The sequence below is a fragment of the Galleria mellonella genome, unplaced genomic scaffold (assembly GCF_026898425.1).
Source record: "Galleria mellonella isolate WM207_F2 unplaced genomic scaffold, CSIRO_AGI_GalMel_v1 utg36, whole genome shotgun sequence".
NCBI classification, from domain to species: Eukaryota; Metazoa; Arthropoda; class Insecta; order Lepidoptera; family Pyralidae; genus Galleria; species Galleria mellonella.
In genome coordinates, this window is record NW_026442086.1 from 815628 (window position 1) to 829541 (window position 13914).

A 13914-nucleotide genomic window follows, 5' to 3' on the forward strand; every position below is an offset into this window, starting at 1 on the left:
AACCAATATTTTATAATAAATTATATTTCGTTTCAATTCCTCCATATACAAAATATTTACAATACACATAAACAAATTTAGGGAGCAACCGAGAAAGCAAGTAATGAATTCAGTCTTTACTTATATATTATATTCAATACAGTTTAACGTAAAATAAATATTAAAAGGTAATCTAATTGGGCAGAAAATAATAGTATTATAAACTTTTAACACAAGCCATATGTGACACCATCAACTTATCTTCCCCTGTCACCTCCATTTATTTCTGATTTCTTTTAACAAAATGTATACAAAAGCAACAGAAATAGGATATGATAAAACTATTAATAGATTTTTGTTATCAGTAATAAAGTCTAGTGAACTAATAATAGGAAAAATCCTATTTCCTGTCAAATTTTATTCATATCAACATTCATTGATAGGTTAATTTTATTATCTGCTTATAGTGAGGAACTTTTTTACTATTCATAAATAAGGAACTTTTAGAATAATCTAGCTAATTAATAGCTATACTGTTAAACTGCATGAATACTTAATACCAGAAATAAAAAATAAATTTTCAAATAAAATACATATTACAATAAAATAATAACATAATGATTCAATAAGTATAAAACATTAACTATTTCGAAAATAATAAATTGTATGTAAATGAATAATGAAACAAAATAATTAATTGACAACAGAATTATAATATTTACATCTTGTATACTACTTACATCGGCTGGATCAGAAAACTACCTATCGAAAAATATACCAATAATGATACCCTTGCGATCTTATTTATGTACAATGCTATTAAAATTAATAAGTCTGGCCTTCCGCCATATTGTGGCTAATAAAATTTTTCAATTCCAAATCTGATAATTTCTACAAAAAAGAAAAGATATGTATATGCAAAATATGCAGCTACATTTTCAAACACCAATTTGTCAATCATTATGTAATCGTAATTTAGATATATTGGTATATGATTGAATAATTGGCTACAATACTTTATAGTAGTATATGTAGTATGGTATTTTAGGCACATTACTTCTCCAAATTAAATTAGGTAACAATCTATTGTGATGCTTAGGATCAAATTCTTACATTAAATTTAAATACAAACTATCTCTCGCAATCATATTTCTGCTTTCATAACCCGCTCTGCGTTCGTACCCTATGCATTTAAGTCAGTCTTTCCATGTCATGCTACAATCAAATTGCTACAAATGTAGTACATTCTTCAAAATTTTTTAACAAGTACTTTGGACCAGCCCATCACCTAAATTTAAAAAAAAGTACAATTCAAATTGTGATTTTTTACAAACCGAACATATTCTATATACAATCTTTAATCAAATATGTAAAATCAAATGATCTGTGCGTAAAATATTAAATAAAAAACTTTCATGACTGTTCGCTAAGCAAATTAAATTCAGTTATTTGACTGTAGCATATGCAAATATTTTGTGAAATATATTCACAGCTCCCACAGATTTAAGGAGAGTTATATGTAATTCCAACTTATTTTTAACTTTTATTTTATTCTCCACTGACATTCTCTTCTTCTGCCCTGCTATGCGATGGTTCTGTACTTGGATGCGCAGCGATTTCTGTAATTAAATATTTTTAATAAATAAGTCGTGTTACATTTCATAGTAAAAAAATATTCCCCATTTAAAGTAGTATTTGGACAGCCATGCTAATCATGCTTAATAAGCATAATTTATGAGCTGTACACTCACCTAAAAAACTCTACTTCTAAATAACTTTTAATGAAGTAACTGAAACAATATAATTTAACAAAATAGAGAACAGAAATCTTTTTCAGAATTACAAATAAATACCAATTTAACATTATACCAAAATAAACCTTATAACACGACACATACATGGTATTATAATAGACATTTCAATTTTTCTTTTTAATTTGTAATAAAAAATTAATAATGACATTCTATTAACAATCAGATTTAACTTGATAATGTTTAATATTAAATATCATATGCAATATCACACAATGACACACATATTTATGTTAAACTTGTCTCCAATTGGAGTAGGTAGATACAATGGATTAGTTATCCATTGTAGATTTTTATGTAACTTGAAATGATGAAAATCATTACTCACCAGCAATTGTTCTATCTACAGTTTGTTTATCCTTAACAATGTAAATAGCCGTTAGAAGGAAGAATATGCCCCCTAAAACTTCTACAAAACAGGTCACAAACAAGGCATATTGTAGTGCCCGGAATTGCACAATCTGGGAAGGCATTTCTGAAGGTGAAGGAGACAACGACCTCTTAAGGCTTTCTGATATCTGAAAAGAAAACAATAAACAAATTAAATAAAATACCGATTAAAAAATAAATCCTCCATGAACAACGCCATCCAATGAGTCACAGTTAATATTGTGTACTTTGCCTTAAGTACATTTAATATGCTATAAAATTAATAAATCTTGGAGGAAAATAAATTATAATAATAAAAAAGAGACTTAATATACGTGTACGTGGTCTATTTCTTAATTCTAAATCAGTTTTGATTTGATAGAATTACAATCAATGGAATTTACTAAAGAAAAATATTAATTTAAAGTTATATTTATAACTTCACACAATTATCGATTGATTTTTATAATGAAGGGAAATACTTAAAAAAATATTAACGGGTTTCTTATCAAACATAATAACAACAACAATAATAATAATATATAATTATATTAACAGGTTTATTTTTTATGGCTTTTATAATAAAATTAAAATACAACTTTAATCCTTCATGGGGTAGTCAGAGGCATTTAAAGTAGAGCAACGTAGCATGTGGGCGATCCTATATATAGGTGTTTACCATTACCAAAGAGTAGTTAAAAAAAAAACTTTTTTAAAAATATAGCAAAATTGTAGATTAGATAGGTAAACAAACTTTACATTTGCAATGGTCGCATGACGGCATTATTGCTTCTAGATTTAAATTTAGTAATTCTCTTTATATTATTATTGGACATTTGATAGAATGTGTATATAAATTAACATACCACTCCAACCAAATAAGGACTACCAGCATCACCAAACATATGTGATATGAGTATCTGGAACGCTTCGGCAGTAGATCGCCGCGGTGGAATAACCACATACTGAAAGAGATTGATCAAGATTAAAAAACTACAGATAAAAAAAAATATTAATTTTATACAACGGTCATAATTATTATTAAAATAAAATATAAAAACAGAACTATGTACTTAGTTGACTTATTGTTAAATTAGATATAAAAAATAATATTTTTATATAATAGAATAAAAAAAAATTGTCCACAATGATATAACGTGCATTTACTATTTTTATTAAAAATTACTTAACTAAAATTATGTATACTAACGCCATCTAGACAAGTAGTAAGAGATTAAAATGGCATGCTAATGCTTAAATGCAATAATAGACGTATTTAAAATAAATGCTAATAGATGTCGCTGTTTTGCAAGATTTGAAATCAGTTCAATCGACTCGAATATTTCACAAGAAAAAATATGATGTTATCAAATTCCAATGAGATAGTTTATTCATACTTTCAAGAAACAATATTTACAACCAGACAATAGTGAACCATGATAATGCGCTAATGAGTGACTGATTTCAAATCTAAGAATCTGTACAAAGCATAATAAGGCAATAGAAATAAATACATAACAGAACACTAATAAAAAAATTAATCATGCACCGTACACCAAAACAAAAAAAAAACAAATAAAAAAACAACTAAAAATAATAAAACTTCCCATACAGATCCCTTCTGGCTGCAATTGACTTTTATGAAAAGCCAAGGGCTGGCCAGAAGCGAGACCGCGGAAGGCGTCTCTTACCAGCGACATATCGGCCACTATTGCCCAGTTGAGATTCAAAGCGACTTGGCCTAGGAAGACGAGGATCAGGGGCGAGTAGAAATAGCCCTCGGTGAGGAGCATGCCGAGACCGATGGCTGGCGCGGAGAGTAGCAGGCCAATGCCACAGACGAGCGGATGCGCGCGTGGGAACCGCTTCTGCAGCGTTGCACCCAGCCACGAACCCAGCGGCACGCCTGCCAGCCCCGACACCATCGTCACCACGCCGAAGATTAGCGACAACCTTCGTGCAATAACCGCCTGGTCAGCCTCGCCACATTTCACATGCATATATCGATTATGCGTTTAGTTTCCGACCGTTTGACGGGCAAATACGACCTGCCTTACGTTCTTACGCATGCTCGCTTTATATTATATACTTTTAAATTATAAAATAAATATAAAATAAAAGATCGCGTGTTGATAATGTAAGAAGCGGCATTCTCTAAATATTAGCAGCACAATGGGATGATGATTCGGCGACCTATCGTATGGTTAATGTGACTCAAAATTTATACGTCTATCTCATCGGAATATTTTTCTTGCGACAATTCGAGCCGGTGACCGATTTCTGTTCATGCATGTAACGCTTGCAATTATAATACAGCAACACTTCAGAAGAGCAACTTAACAAAGTAAGATATCCGAAATTAAAAACATAGTGAAAGAATGTATACGTATTTTTTTTTTATTTAACACCAACATGCTTAAATAAAAATATATCTTTTTATTTTGCTTAAGCATATTAATGCATTATATTTAATATTATTAGCATATTATATTTAAGCAACTCTTCAATTCCGGAACGGCCGTGTCGCGTTATTATATATGCGAGCATGAACAGACAGAAAGCGCTCACCAGAACGATATCGGCGACGATGGACCACGTGAGATTGAGCGTGACCATCCCGGCGAATATCAGTAAGTATGTGAGCGCTACGTGCGCGGAGATAGTGATGAGGCCGAAGTAGACGAGCGGCGCGGACACGAGCAGCGCGAACCCGCAGATGAGCGGGTCGCAGTCGTGCAGGCGCGGGCGCAGCCGCTGCGCGAGTGCGGAGCCCAGCGGCACGCCGATCGCGCCCGCCGACATACCCACCAGCCCGAACTTGTACGAAACGCTGTTCCATTTTCAAATTTAATATAGTCCATATAATTATTTACTCCTAAAAGGTAAGCCCTAAATGTTGAAAATATCATTATCGATGGACTCATTCCATTTTACATGAATTCATTGATACGCTTCGATTGTCACAATTATATCATTATTCGTTTGGAATATTATATACACAGTGCAGTTATAAATGTATTGCAATAAGGTCAATGGTTAAAAATTAAAAAAAGGAGGGACACCGAGGAGTAAATATTTTATTATTGAATGGAACTTCAAAAAAAGAACTCACAATTCACCTGTATTTAGGTACACACAGAGATACATGCATACCTATTAAAGCCTTATTACACACAAATTTAATTATTTTTATAAAGGGTAGTAATTGATTTGTACTACAAAAGTAATGTTACCTTTCAATAGTGATATCGACGTCGGGTTGCATGGTGAGCCCAAGGAATATGAACTGAGGTCCCCACCATGCGAGAGCGCCTGTCACGAACGCTACGCATGTGAACGCGAGCGTAGACAGCATGAAAGACCGGCTGAAAATTAAACGTTTATAATTTAGTATTTTTAGCTGTTAGTTTTCGAATTTATATTGAGTAGATTCTTGGACGACTTGTCGAAATATATATACGTATTTTCTATTTAAGAGGACCATGTCCAGCGCGGTAAGACATTATGGGTTACGAATATAGATAGCCATATAGGAGATAGATAACGTCGAACATAACAACTCGATACCGATATACATTGGGTATCATCGCTACCATCCCATGCTTATTATTAATAGGAATCATTATTATATTTCCAAAATGAATACTTTATTATTAATACTATCATATGAAGTTTATATAGTCTATGGACCAAATTTTAGATAGATTTTAATATCGAAACAATTCGACTGATAATTCTATCGAACGCTATTACGTCAATCACTTAGCTTAGAACTAGAACAATTTTGACATTTCAATATGGAACACTTTTAAAATCAAATTATAAATAAAATCTAGAGGAATTTATGACGTTATCGGTAGTACGGAATAAGTTGTTTTATATTTTTTTTTATATAGAAACAAGTTTAGGCACACTTTAACAGGAATGACAGACATTTTGAAAATGTTATGGAGCTTCTTCTACGACCTGCCCAGAGTAATTAGCCTGTGTTGCGATAAAGTCGGTCAATTTACTCCTATATAAACGTCCCGCGTTATTAGTTATGTATGGATATGACGATGAATATCTAATATAATAAAAATGTATTTAGACGATTTCTGTACATAAGAGATATTTAAAAAAAAATAAGATTAACGAAAGCCATAACCAATTTATTTTATAAATTTTGTCTGCCTGTCTGTATGTTTGTTCCGGCATCACGCAATAACCACTGTATTAAATTGAATGCTTTATTCTTTATACACAGTGACTAGTAGAATAGCAATACTAATTTTTAAATTTTATTCTTCAATACATAACACATTCACCTTAACAGGTTAAACCTATGAATTATGTAATAATAAAAAATATTTACTGCGAAAAGCCTCAAGTGACCTTGGTATGGCAGATTTCCGTTTTCATATTCACATTACACAATATTAGACAATGTTTTTAGGCATATGACGTTGCCTTTTCTTACATAATTTCTATTTACTTATAAGCAACATAAGTCGTACTTTCGGTTCGCAATACATTTTGGCTGATTTTTGTTTCCTCCTGGAGTCTCCATGTAGTAGTAGATACATCTATAGATTAAGTAGTTAACCCAGCAAACGTCCATCCATAAAAATATTAAGGGTCAATTATCGAATCCAGATTATCGAAACTGAATCCAAATTGTAATACATATTTACAAAATTTCATTAAAATCAATCAAGGGAGTATGTATATAATATATAATGAAGATTATTTATTAATTATATTATAAAAATATAATCCTATTTTTTAAATATAATAAAACCTGCGATTGAGTCAAACCTTCTGATTAAGATATGGTTAAAATTTTATGCAATTATTATTTTTGTAAGCCAATATATCAGAATAGGCGAGAGTGGAAACGGTTGGAGGAGGCCTTTGCCAAATGGCAAACAGATCTTCAAAAAATAAGTAAGAAACAATTATTAGAATAAGTTATTTTGAGTTTTTTTTTTTAATTTTATGTTTGTTTTTAATGTACTAAGTTGATCTGAATAAAGGCTATATTATTATTATTATAAGCCAATATGCATAAAATATTTACTTTTTGATAAGAGCGCGTATATCATCTCTGTAGGAAGTCGGTTTTATCTGACTGTCTTCAGCTTGGCCACGTTCCGGGTCTTCCATCACCCACAAGATAAGTGCCACGGCCACAGCGCCCATAAACGGGGTCACTCGTAGACCCCAACGCCAATTGCCAGCCGCCGCTCCCGCCAGCGAGCCCACAATGTATCCCATACCACTGAAAAACAGAAATTTGTACTATCAACCAATGTCTTCTGAAGGTACACGAAGATTACCTAAGCACACGTTGTTTTGGTCCCCTATCCCCACTTACTCAGTTCATTTTTTGACCGGGAAAATCCGATAACACATTTACAAAAGGTCATTGAAATCGGTTGAGCAGTTTCGAAGATTAAAGCGAAAGAACATTATAAGCCACACGGGTTTTTATATGTATATTAAGATAAAAACTAATATTATCTATTTTTATTTATAAGATTTATTTTTATACGACGATAGTCTTTTTTTATAACCAGTATCCCACTGTCAATTTCTCCCTATTCGTGGCAAAACCAGTAATTGTAATTTAAAACCAAAATATATAACCGATTTTGATAGAACTTTTATGGGACCAACCTGAAAGTAAATGTGAAAAAATACAATCGAATTGAGAACTTTCTCATTTTTTTTTAATCGGTTGAATAAATCTCTCTCATGGACATCGTAGGAGACAACTAAGGGAGCCTATAATAGATGGGTGGATATGTGGGATGGGCAGCAGCGTCCCTCTTAAAACATCAACAAAGTCAAACCCGCTTGTCAAGCGTGGCGACCTTCTGGCAATACCCACCTTACGGGGGAGACTATCGACAGTTAACGGCTGATACAATACAACTGATATTATTTAAAACAATGGCACTGTTTATTGTAAAACATTTTTATTATTTACACAGGTGGCCGGCTTTTAAACATCACGCTATATTGCATAATTCTCGTTATTTATAATAAGACGTCATCGTCTAGAAGTCTGTGAAATGGAATCAGTATCAATAGATGTGTTACCTGCCAACAGGTATGGCGAAGTAGAACAGTGCTAACATCTTGGAGCGCACGTTGCCCACAAATAAATCGCTGATGATTGTGGGTGCGATCGTGGAGTACGATGCTTCACCGATACCGACCAGCCCACGGAAGAAAGCAAATAATGAGAAGTTCTGAAAAAAAAAAGAATTTTTATATTATTATCATTTACTGTTCTTTTACATTTGCAGTCTATCTTTAATTATATATAATCAAAATATACATAATCAAAACATTAGTAGGCAGGCACTCACAGCTATGAAGGATCCAATAAAGGTGGTGACACACCAGAGTCCGACACCAAACGCCATGATGGCGCGCCTCGAGTGCCGGTCGCCGAGGTAGCCGAATATTGGCGCGAACACCATGTACGCCACCACAAAAACTGTCTGCAGAAGGCCGGCGCTATCATCGCCGATGTTGAATTCCTTCTTCACGTCACCTAGCACTCCTGAAAAGTAATACAAATTAAATTATATACTCAATTTCAATAAACTTGGAAGTCGGAAATGTCGATTTTCTAATTTTACACTCAATGTTAATGATATCAAAGATAATATTTTTAGCCGGGATAGAATGATTAAATAGTACGTATAGTACAATAATACGTCTACATCCATTACCTACGCAATGTTGTTTAATTTTGATATTAGCTAGTGTTTAAAAGGAGTTTATTTATCAGATAATCTTAAAAAAAATTATAAACGCGGAGTATTTGACATGGCTATTTTCATCCTAGTCATGCGGACGAAATCCCAACCAAAGTTAGTACATAATATAAAAAAATTAATTAATGTTATTAAAATTGAAAATAATTGTAGAAATGCTTATGGATTTAGCCTCTTTCAATATCTATAAAAATCTATTTCTCAGTAATCATACGACATCTTGTATTGGAGATTTATAATCAAAATCTGATATTTTTACTTAGCAGCTTATTTTAACTTTATATATTAGAACAGTGACGATGTTATTGTCTACATTTTATATGTATTTAGTAAACCTAAATTGTTTAAAATACAATGCAAAAAATGGCCTTGTGAAGGTGAGTGGCCGCGCATTCGCCAAACAGAAACGCATACACCGCGACTGTAAGTTTAAACCAGTCTACTAAGACCGGAGCTTTTTTATTAAGTATTATCACGTCATCTCACAATAATGAAAAATAATATTAACTTTAGTAGGTAATAAAGAGGATAGAGATAAAATTATTAATTCTAAATGTAAGTATGTAAGTCTGTAAACAAAATATTATTGTTATTATGTCACGAACAAGTAGTGTTTTTGAGAATAAAGGAGTTCGCATATTTGGATCATACCTACGCTACGCTTGGGGTACAACCATCTCTTATGGGATATCCATAAGAAATGACTATTTTCTGCATAACTAGCTCCATACAATTACATAAACAGAGTTATAGCTTAACTCTGTAAGAGTTCACCTCGCATTGTACATATTTATTTAAAATAAATTATAACGCAATTTTTGTGTACAATAAAATATAAATAAATAAAATAATAAATAAACAGAATTTAATGAAACTGAAAAGCAAAAATAAAGTCCATGTTATATCACTCGCCAATGATAAAGATTCGGCACAAGTGCCAATACCGTGGCAAAGGCAAAGATATAAATATTTGGTGGGAATCTTTCTTTTAAAAATTGTATTATCTGCGCTGTTTGTTTGGTATTTACTCGTTTGTCACATAAAGGGCTTAAAGATTAAAACATCTAAGGTTAAAACTAAATTATTTTTTTGGAAGTATGTTAATTTTCTTTTTTAATAAAAAAATATTGAAAAGAGAAATTGGCTCAGTACGTGCAGATGTGATGGACATAAAAAATATCTTAACGGCCGGCACTTCTGCATCTGCAGACTCTCACGAAGGTGCAACAATTGCCGGTGAGGTAGTTGAAGGAGTTCGCAAAGAAATCGACAAGCTTGTCACTTACGAGCGTGCCCTCGCGTCGTGTACAACAACCTACGCTGACAAGGCTAGGATCATCCCGCCTAAGAAGCCGGCTGCATCCAAACCAGCAATTATAGTATCATCAACTGACCCCGCTGGATCCTCAGCTCACTACACTCTGAACACTATTAGAAAGAAACTGCTCTTTAGGAATATCGGTTATACCCCGTACAGAGTAGCCACAATTACGCAAGGCCGAGTTCGACTCGAGTTTGACAACACTCAGCAGCAGAAAGACACATTGGAAAGACTCAAGTCCATTCCGGAACTACAGGCCGAGTCCGTCAAGAAAAGCCTCCCTTTGATCATTCTCAAAGGAATTCACAAGGACCTGCCCTCAACAGAATTGATTGATACCTTACTCGATCAAAATCCAAGCGTTAAAGAAGCAGCAACCTCAGAAACGGATGCCCAGTTAAGTTTTTTGAAAAATAATAGGAACCCTGTGTTATATAACGCCGTCCTACGAGTTACTCCTGCCATCTGGAGAACCATTATGACCTTGGAAAGGGTCAATTTGGACTTTCAACGCGTTAGAGTAGATAACTTCTCCCCGTTTAGGCAATGCTTTAACTGTCTAAAGTTCGGCCATACTCGAGCTAAATGCGATGCCAAGGATGTCTGCTGCTCTCATTGCGCTGGCGCTCACGCCATCAACGTCTGCCCTGTTCGCAACGACAACAGTAAAATATGCTGTGTTAACTGTAACGCTTACAACCAAAACACTAGAGCCAAAGTATCAACGTCTCACAGTGCTACATCTAAGGATTTTAGCTGTAAGGCAGGCAATTGCAAACAACACAAACTATGGTTAACTTAAGTCGCTGCAATATACAAAATTCTAAACATCATGAAATTAATATATTACAATGTAACGTAGCCCGATGTTTCAGGGCACAACATGAGCTTATGCAGAGTTTCAACTCGGGCAACTACGACGCTGCGCTTATATGTGAGCCCTATACCGGTAGTAGAAACTTCATGGGAAACCCATATGACCATCATATTTTTCAATATCCATCTAACTCTCGAGTTAAGGCTTGTATCGTCATAAAAGGGCCTTATCAGCGCTATTGGATTAGCAGAGCACTCATCCGCCAACGTTTGCACGATCCAAGTGAATACGGCTGGCAAGAAACTTTTCCTTAGTTGCGTTTATTTAGAACCTAGATATGGCAATCAGGCAGACAAGCACACTACTATGACTGGACCACAGGCGCTATTAAAGCTGGAAGCTTTTATTCGTACTACTGCCGATGCTATGCATTTGATTTGTGGAGATTTTAATGGATGGCATACGGCATGGGGCTCTGCTTCTGTCAATTCAAGAGGCAATGAAATCATGGATTTCATAATCGCCAATGACTTGATCATCTGTAATCAAGGCTCAGAACCCACATTCACAACTACAACGCACGGGCAATTACGGGAATCCATAATCGATCTCACACTGGCGACTGCCGGAGCGTCTCCCAGAATACGTAACTGGCAAGTTAACAGAGAGATTTGTCCATCATCTGACCACCATGCCATTGAGTTCGTGTACACAATCCGAGGGCGAGAGCTTCGTTGTAACCAGACCACCACCACATACAGATTTAATACTAACAATATCGAATGGAACAACCTCAAAGCACCGTTCATGGATCATCTAATTCAAACTGAAATAACGACTCAAAACGTTGAAGCCATGAACGAGGAACAGCTGGAAAGCTTTGTAGTAACTTTTATTAGTGCTATTCAAGCTGCATGTGAGAAACTTCTGCCCCGATTTCGTGCCCGAGCTCCGCGATGCCCTTGGTGGAATAATGAGCTTCAGAGTAAAAAATTAGAGGTAGTAAAAAACCACCATCTTCTACAACGTCTCAAGCGTAGGGGAAAACCTATGGAACAAGCCCTGGCAGAGAAGAACCGGCTTAAAGAGGAATACTCTAAGATGTTTAACGAGGCCTCCACACGACACTTCAGACAATTTTGTGCTCAACAGGGTAAAGAGGATGTCTGGGCGGTCACCAATCGCATAATTAAATCTGTTCCAGCACCTCAGTCACCCTCTACCCTGAGACTGCCGGACGGTACATACACCCAGAACTCAGTAGAAACGGCAAAGGTACTGCTCGACAGATTTTTCCCGGATGACACGCCAGATACTCGAGAAATACATGGAGTACGGCGAATCGAGTCAAAATATGAACCACACACTGAGCCGGAGCCACGGTATACGACTGACGAGGTCCATAGGGCGATTAGTGAAATGAGTCCGAGAAAGGCACCTGGTCCTGACCACCTCACAGCGGACATTTGCCAGTTCGTAGTGGAATGTTTTCCTGAACTAGTAACATCTATTATGAATAGATGTCTTACGTTGGGGTATTTTCCAAGAGTATGGAAATCTGCTATCATTAAACTAATTCCCAAGTCCGGCGGAGGGGACTTCTCAGATCTTTCATCATCATCATTTCGTCCCATAGGTCTTCTCAATTTATTTGGTAAGCTCTTGGAAAAGCTCACAATCGGCAGATTATCTTTTCAGATGCACGTGAATAATAATTTTAACCCAAATCAGTACGGCTTCAAATCTCAAACGTCAACTGTTAACGCCTTATATGATGCCATCGACCATATCAGACAAGGCATTGCGAGCGGTCACCAGGTAGCCGCTGTGTCTCTTGATATAAAGGCAGCTTTTGATAATGCCTGGTGGCCGCTCATCCTCTGTCGTTTGCAGCGTATTGGTTGCCCCTCCAACATCTATCGACTGATGGCCAGTTACTTGGAGGATCGTATCGCTACTTTTAATTATGCAGATACCTCGATTAATAAACTACTTACTAGAGGATGCATCCAGGGGTCGGTCTGCGGACCTTTCCTCTGGAACTTGATTCTGGATGAATTACTGGAAATGGAGCTTCCCATTGGCTGCAGGCTGCAAGCATATGCCGATGATGTCCTGCTTGTAGCTACAGCTAAGAATGAAAGCAAGTTACAGGAAATAATCAACACTGCTTTAGAGCAAATACAGGAATGGGGTCTTGATGCCAAACTGACTTTCAATCCAGTCAAAACGCAAGCGGTAGCATTCACTACTAGGGCCGCTCGATGCAATCTTTTCATGAATGCACACCCCATACAGTTTCACGACTACATAAAGATACTAGGTATAAAAATTGACCGTCGTCTCAAGTTCACGCACCACGTCAACCATATCATAAATAAAGCTAAAAAATTGTTTTCCAAATTAATTATATTTACCAGGCCAACTTGGGGTATCTGCTCTGAAAACATCAAAATTATCTACAATCAGGTGATACAGCCAATTATCTGCTACGGCGCTTCCATATGGCACTCTGCGCTTAAATATAAATTTTGCCAAAAAAAGCTAATATCCTTGCAGCGTGGCTTTGCCGTGAGAATAGTGAGGGGCTTCCGAACACTGAGCACAGAGGTCGCTATAATTCTTGCTCAACTCACACCCATTTGCTCTAAAGTGGAAGAAGTGGCAGAAATTGAAAGGGCTCGAGTGACTCGGGCGACTAAGATTTTACCCGATGCGATCCAGTGGGACTCCCCGGCACCCATAAGCGATCTGCTACATCCAGCACTGCGAAAGAAGATTAGTTTCGCCGAGGTCACTTCCACCGAAGAATTCACGACATTCCTAGATCCGCAATGTTATGCCGTG

The 13914-nt window shown here is 35.7% G+C and overlaps 1 protein-coding gene across 3 annotated transcripts in view; it reads right to left on the bottom strand.

Annotated features, from left to right (window-relative positions):
* Positions 1-4: 4 nt before the first annotated feature.
* The window catches only part of LOC113520487 (protein spinster), a 37615-nt gene continuing 23705 nt past the window's right edge, over positions 5-13914 (bottom strand). The window contains exons 2-10 of one of the 3 annotated variants that reach the window (XM_026905824.3): positions 8516-8712; positions 8244-8395; positions 7219-7419; positions 5393-5524; positions 3851-4112; positions 3026-3124; positions 2119-2308; positions 1731-1769; positions 5-1598 (exon numbers count right to left, since the gene is read on the bottom strand). In XM_026905824.3, coding sequence (XP_026761625.1) covers positions 1747-1769; positions 2119-2308; positions 3026-3124; positions 3851-4112; positions 5393-5524; positions 7219-7419; positions 8244-8395; positions 8516-8712 — 1256 coding nt within the window. In that variant the 3' untranslated portion in view covers positions 5-1598; positions 1731-1746. Of the gene's footprint in view, positions 1599-1730; positions 1770-2118; positions 2309-3025; positions 3125-3850; positions 4113-4727; positions 4990-5392; positions 5525-7218; positions 7420-8243; positions 8396-8515; positions 8713-13914 lie in introns of all 3 variants that reach the window. The other 2 variants (XM_026905823.3, XM_026905822.3) reach the window with 2 other exon arrangements.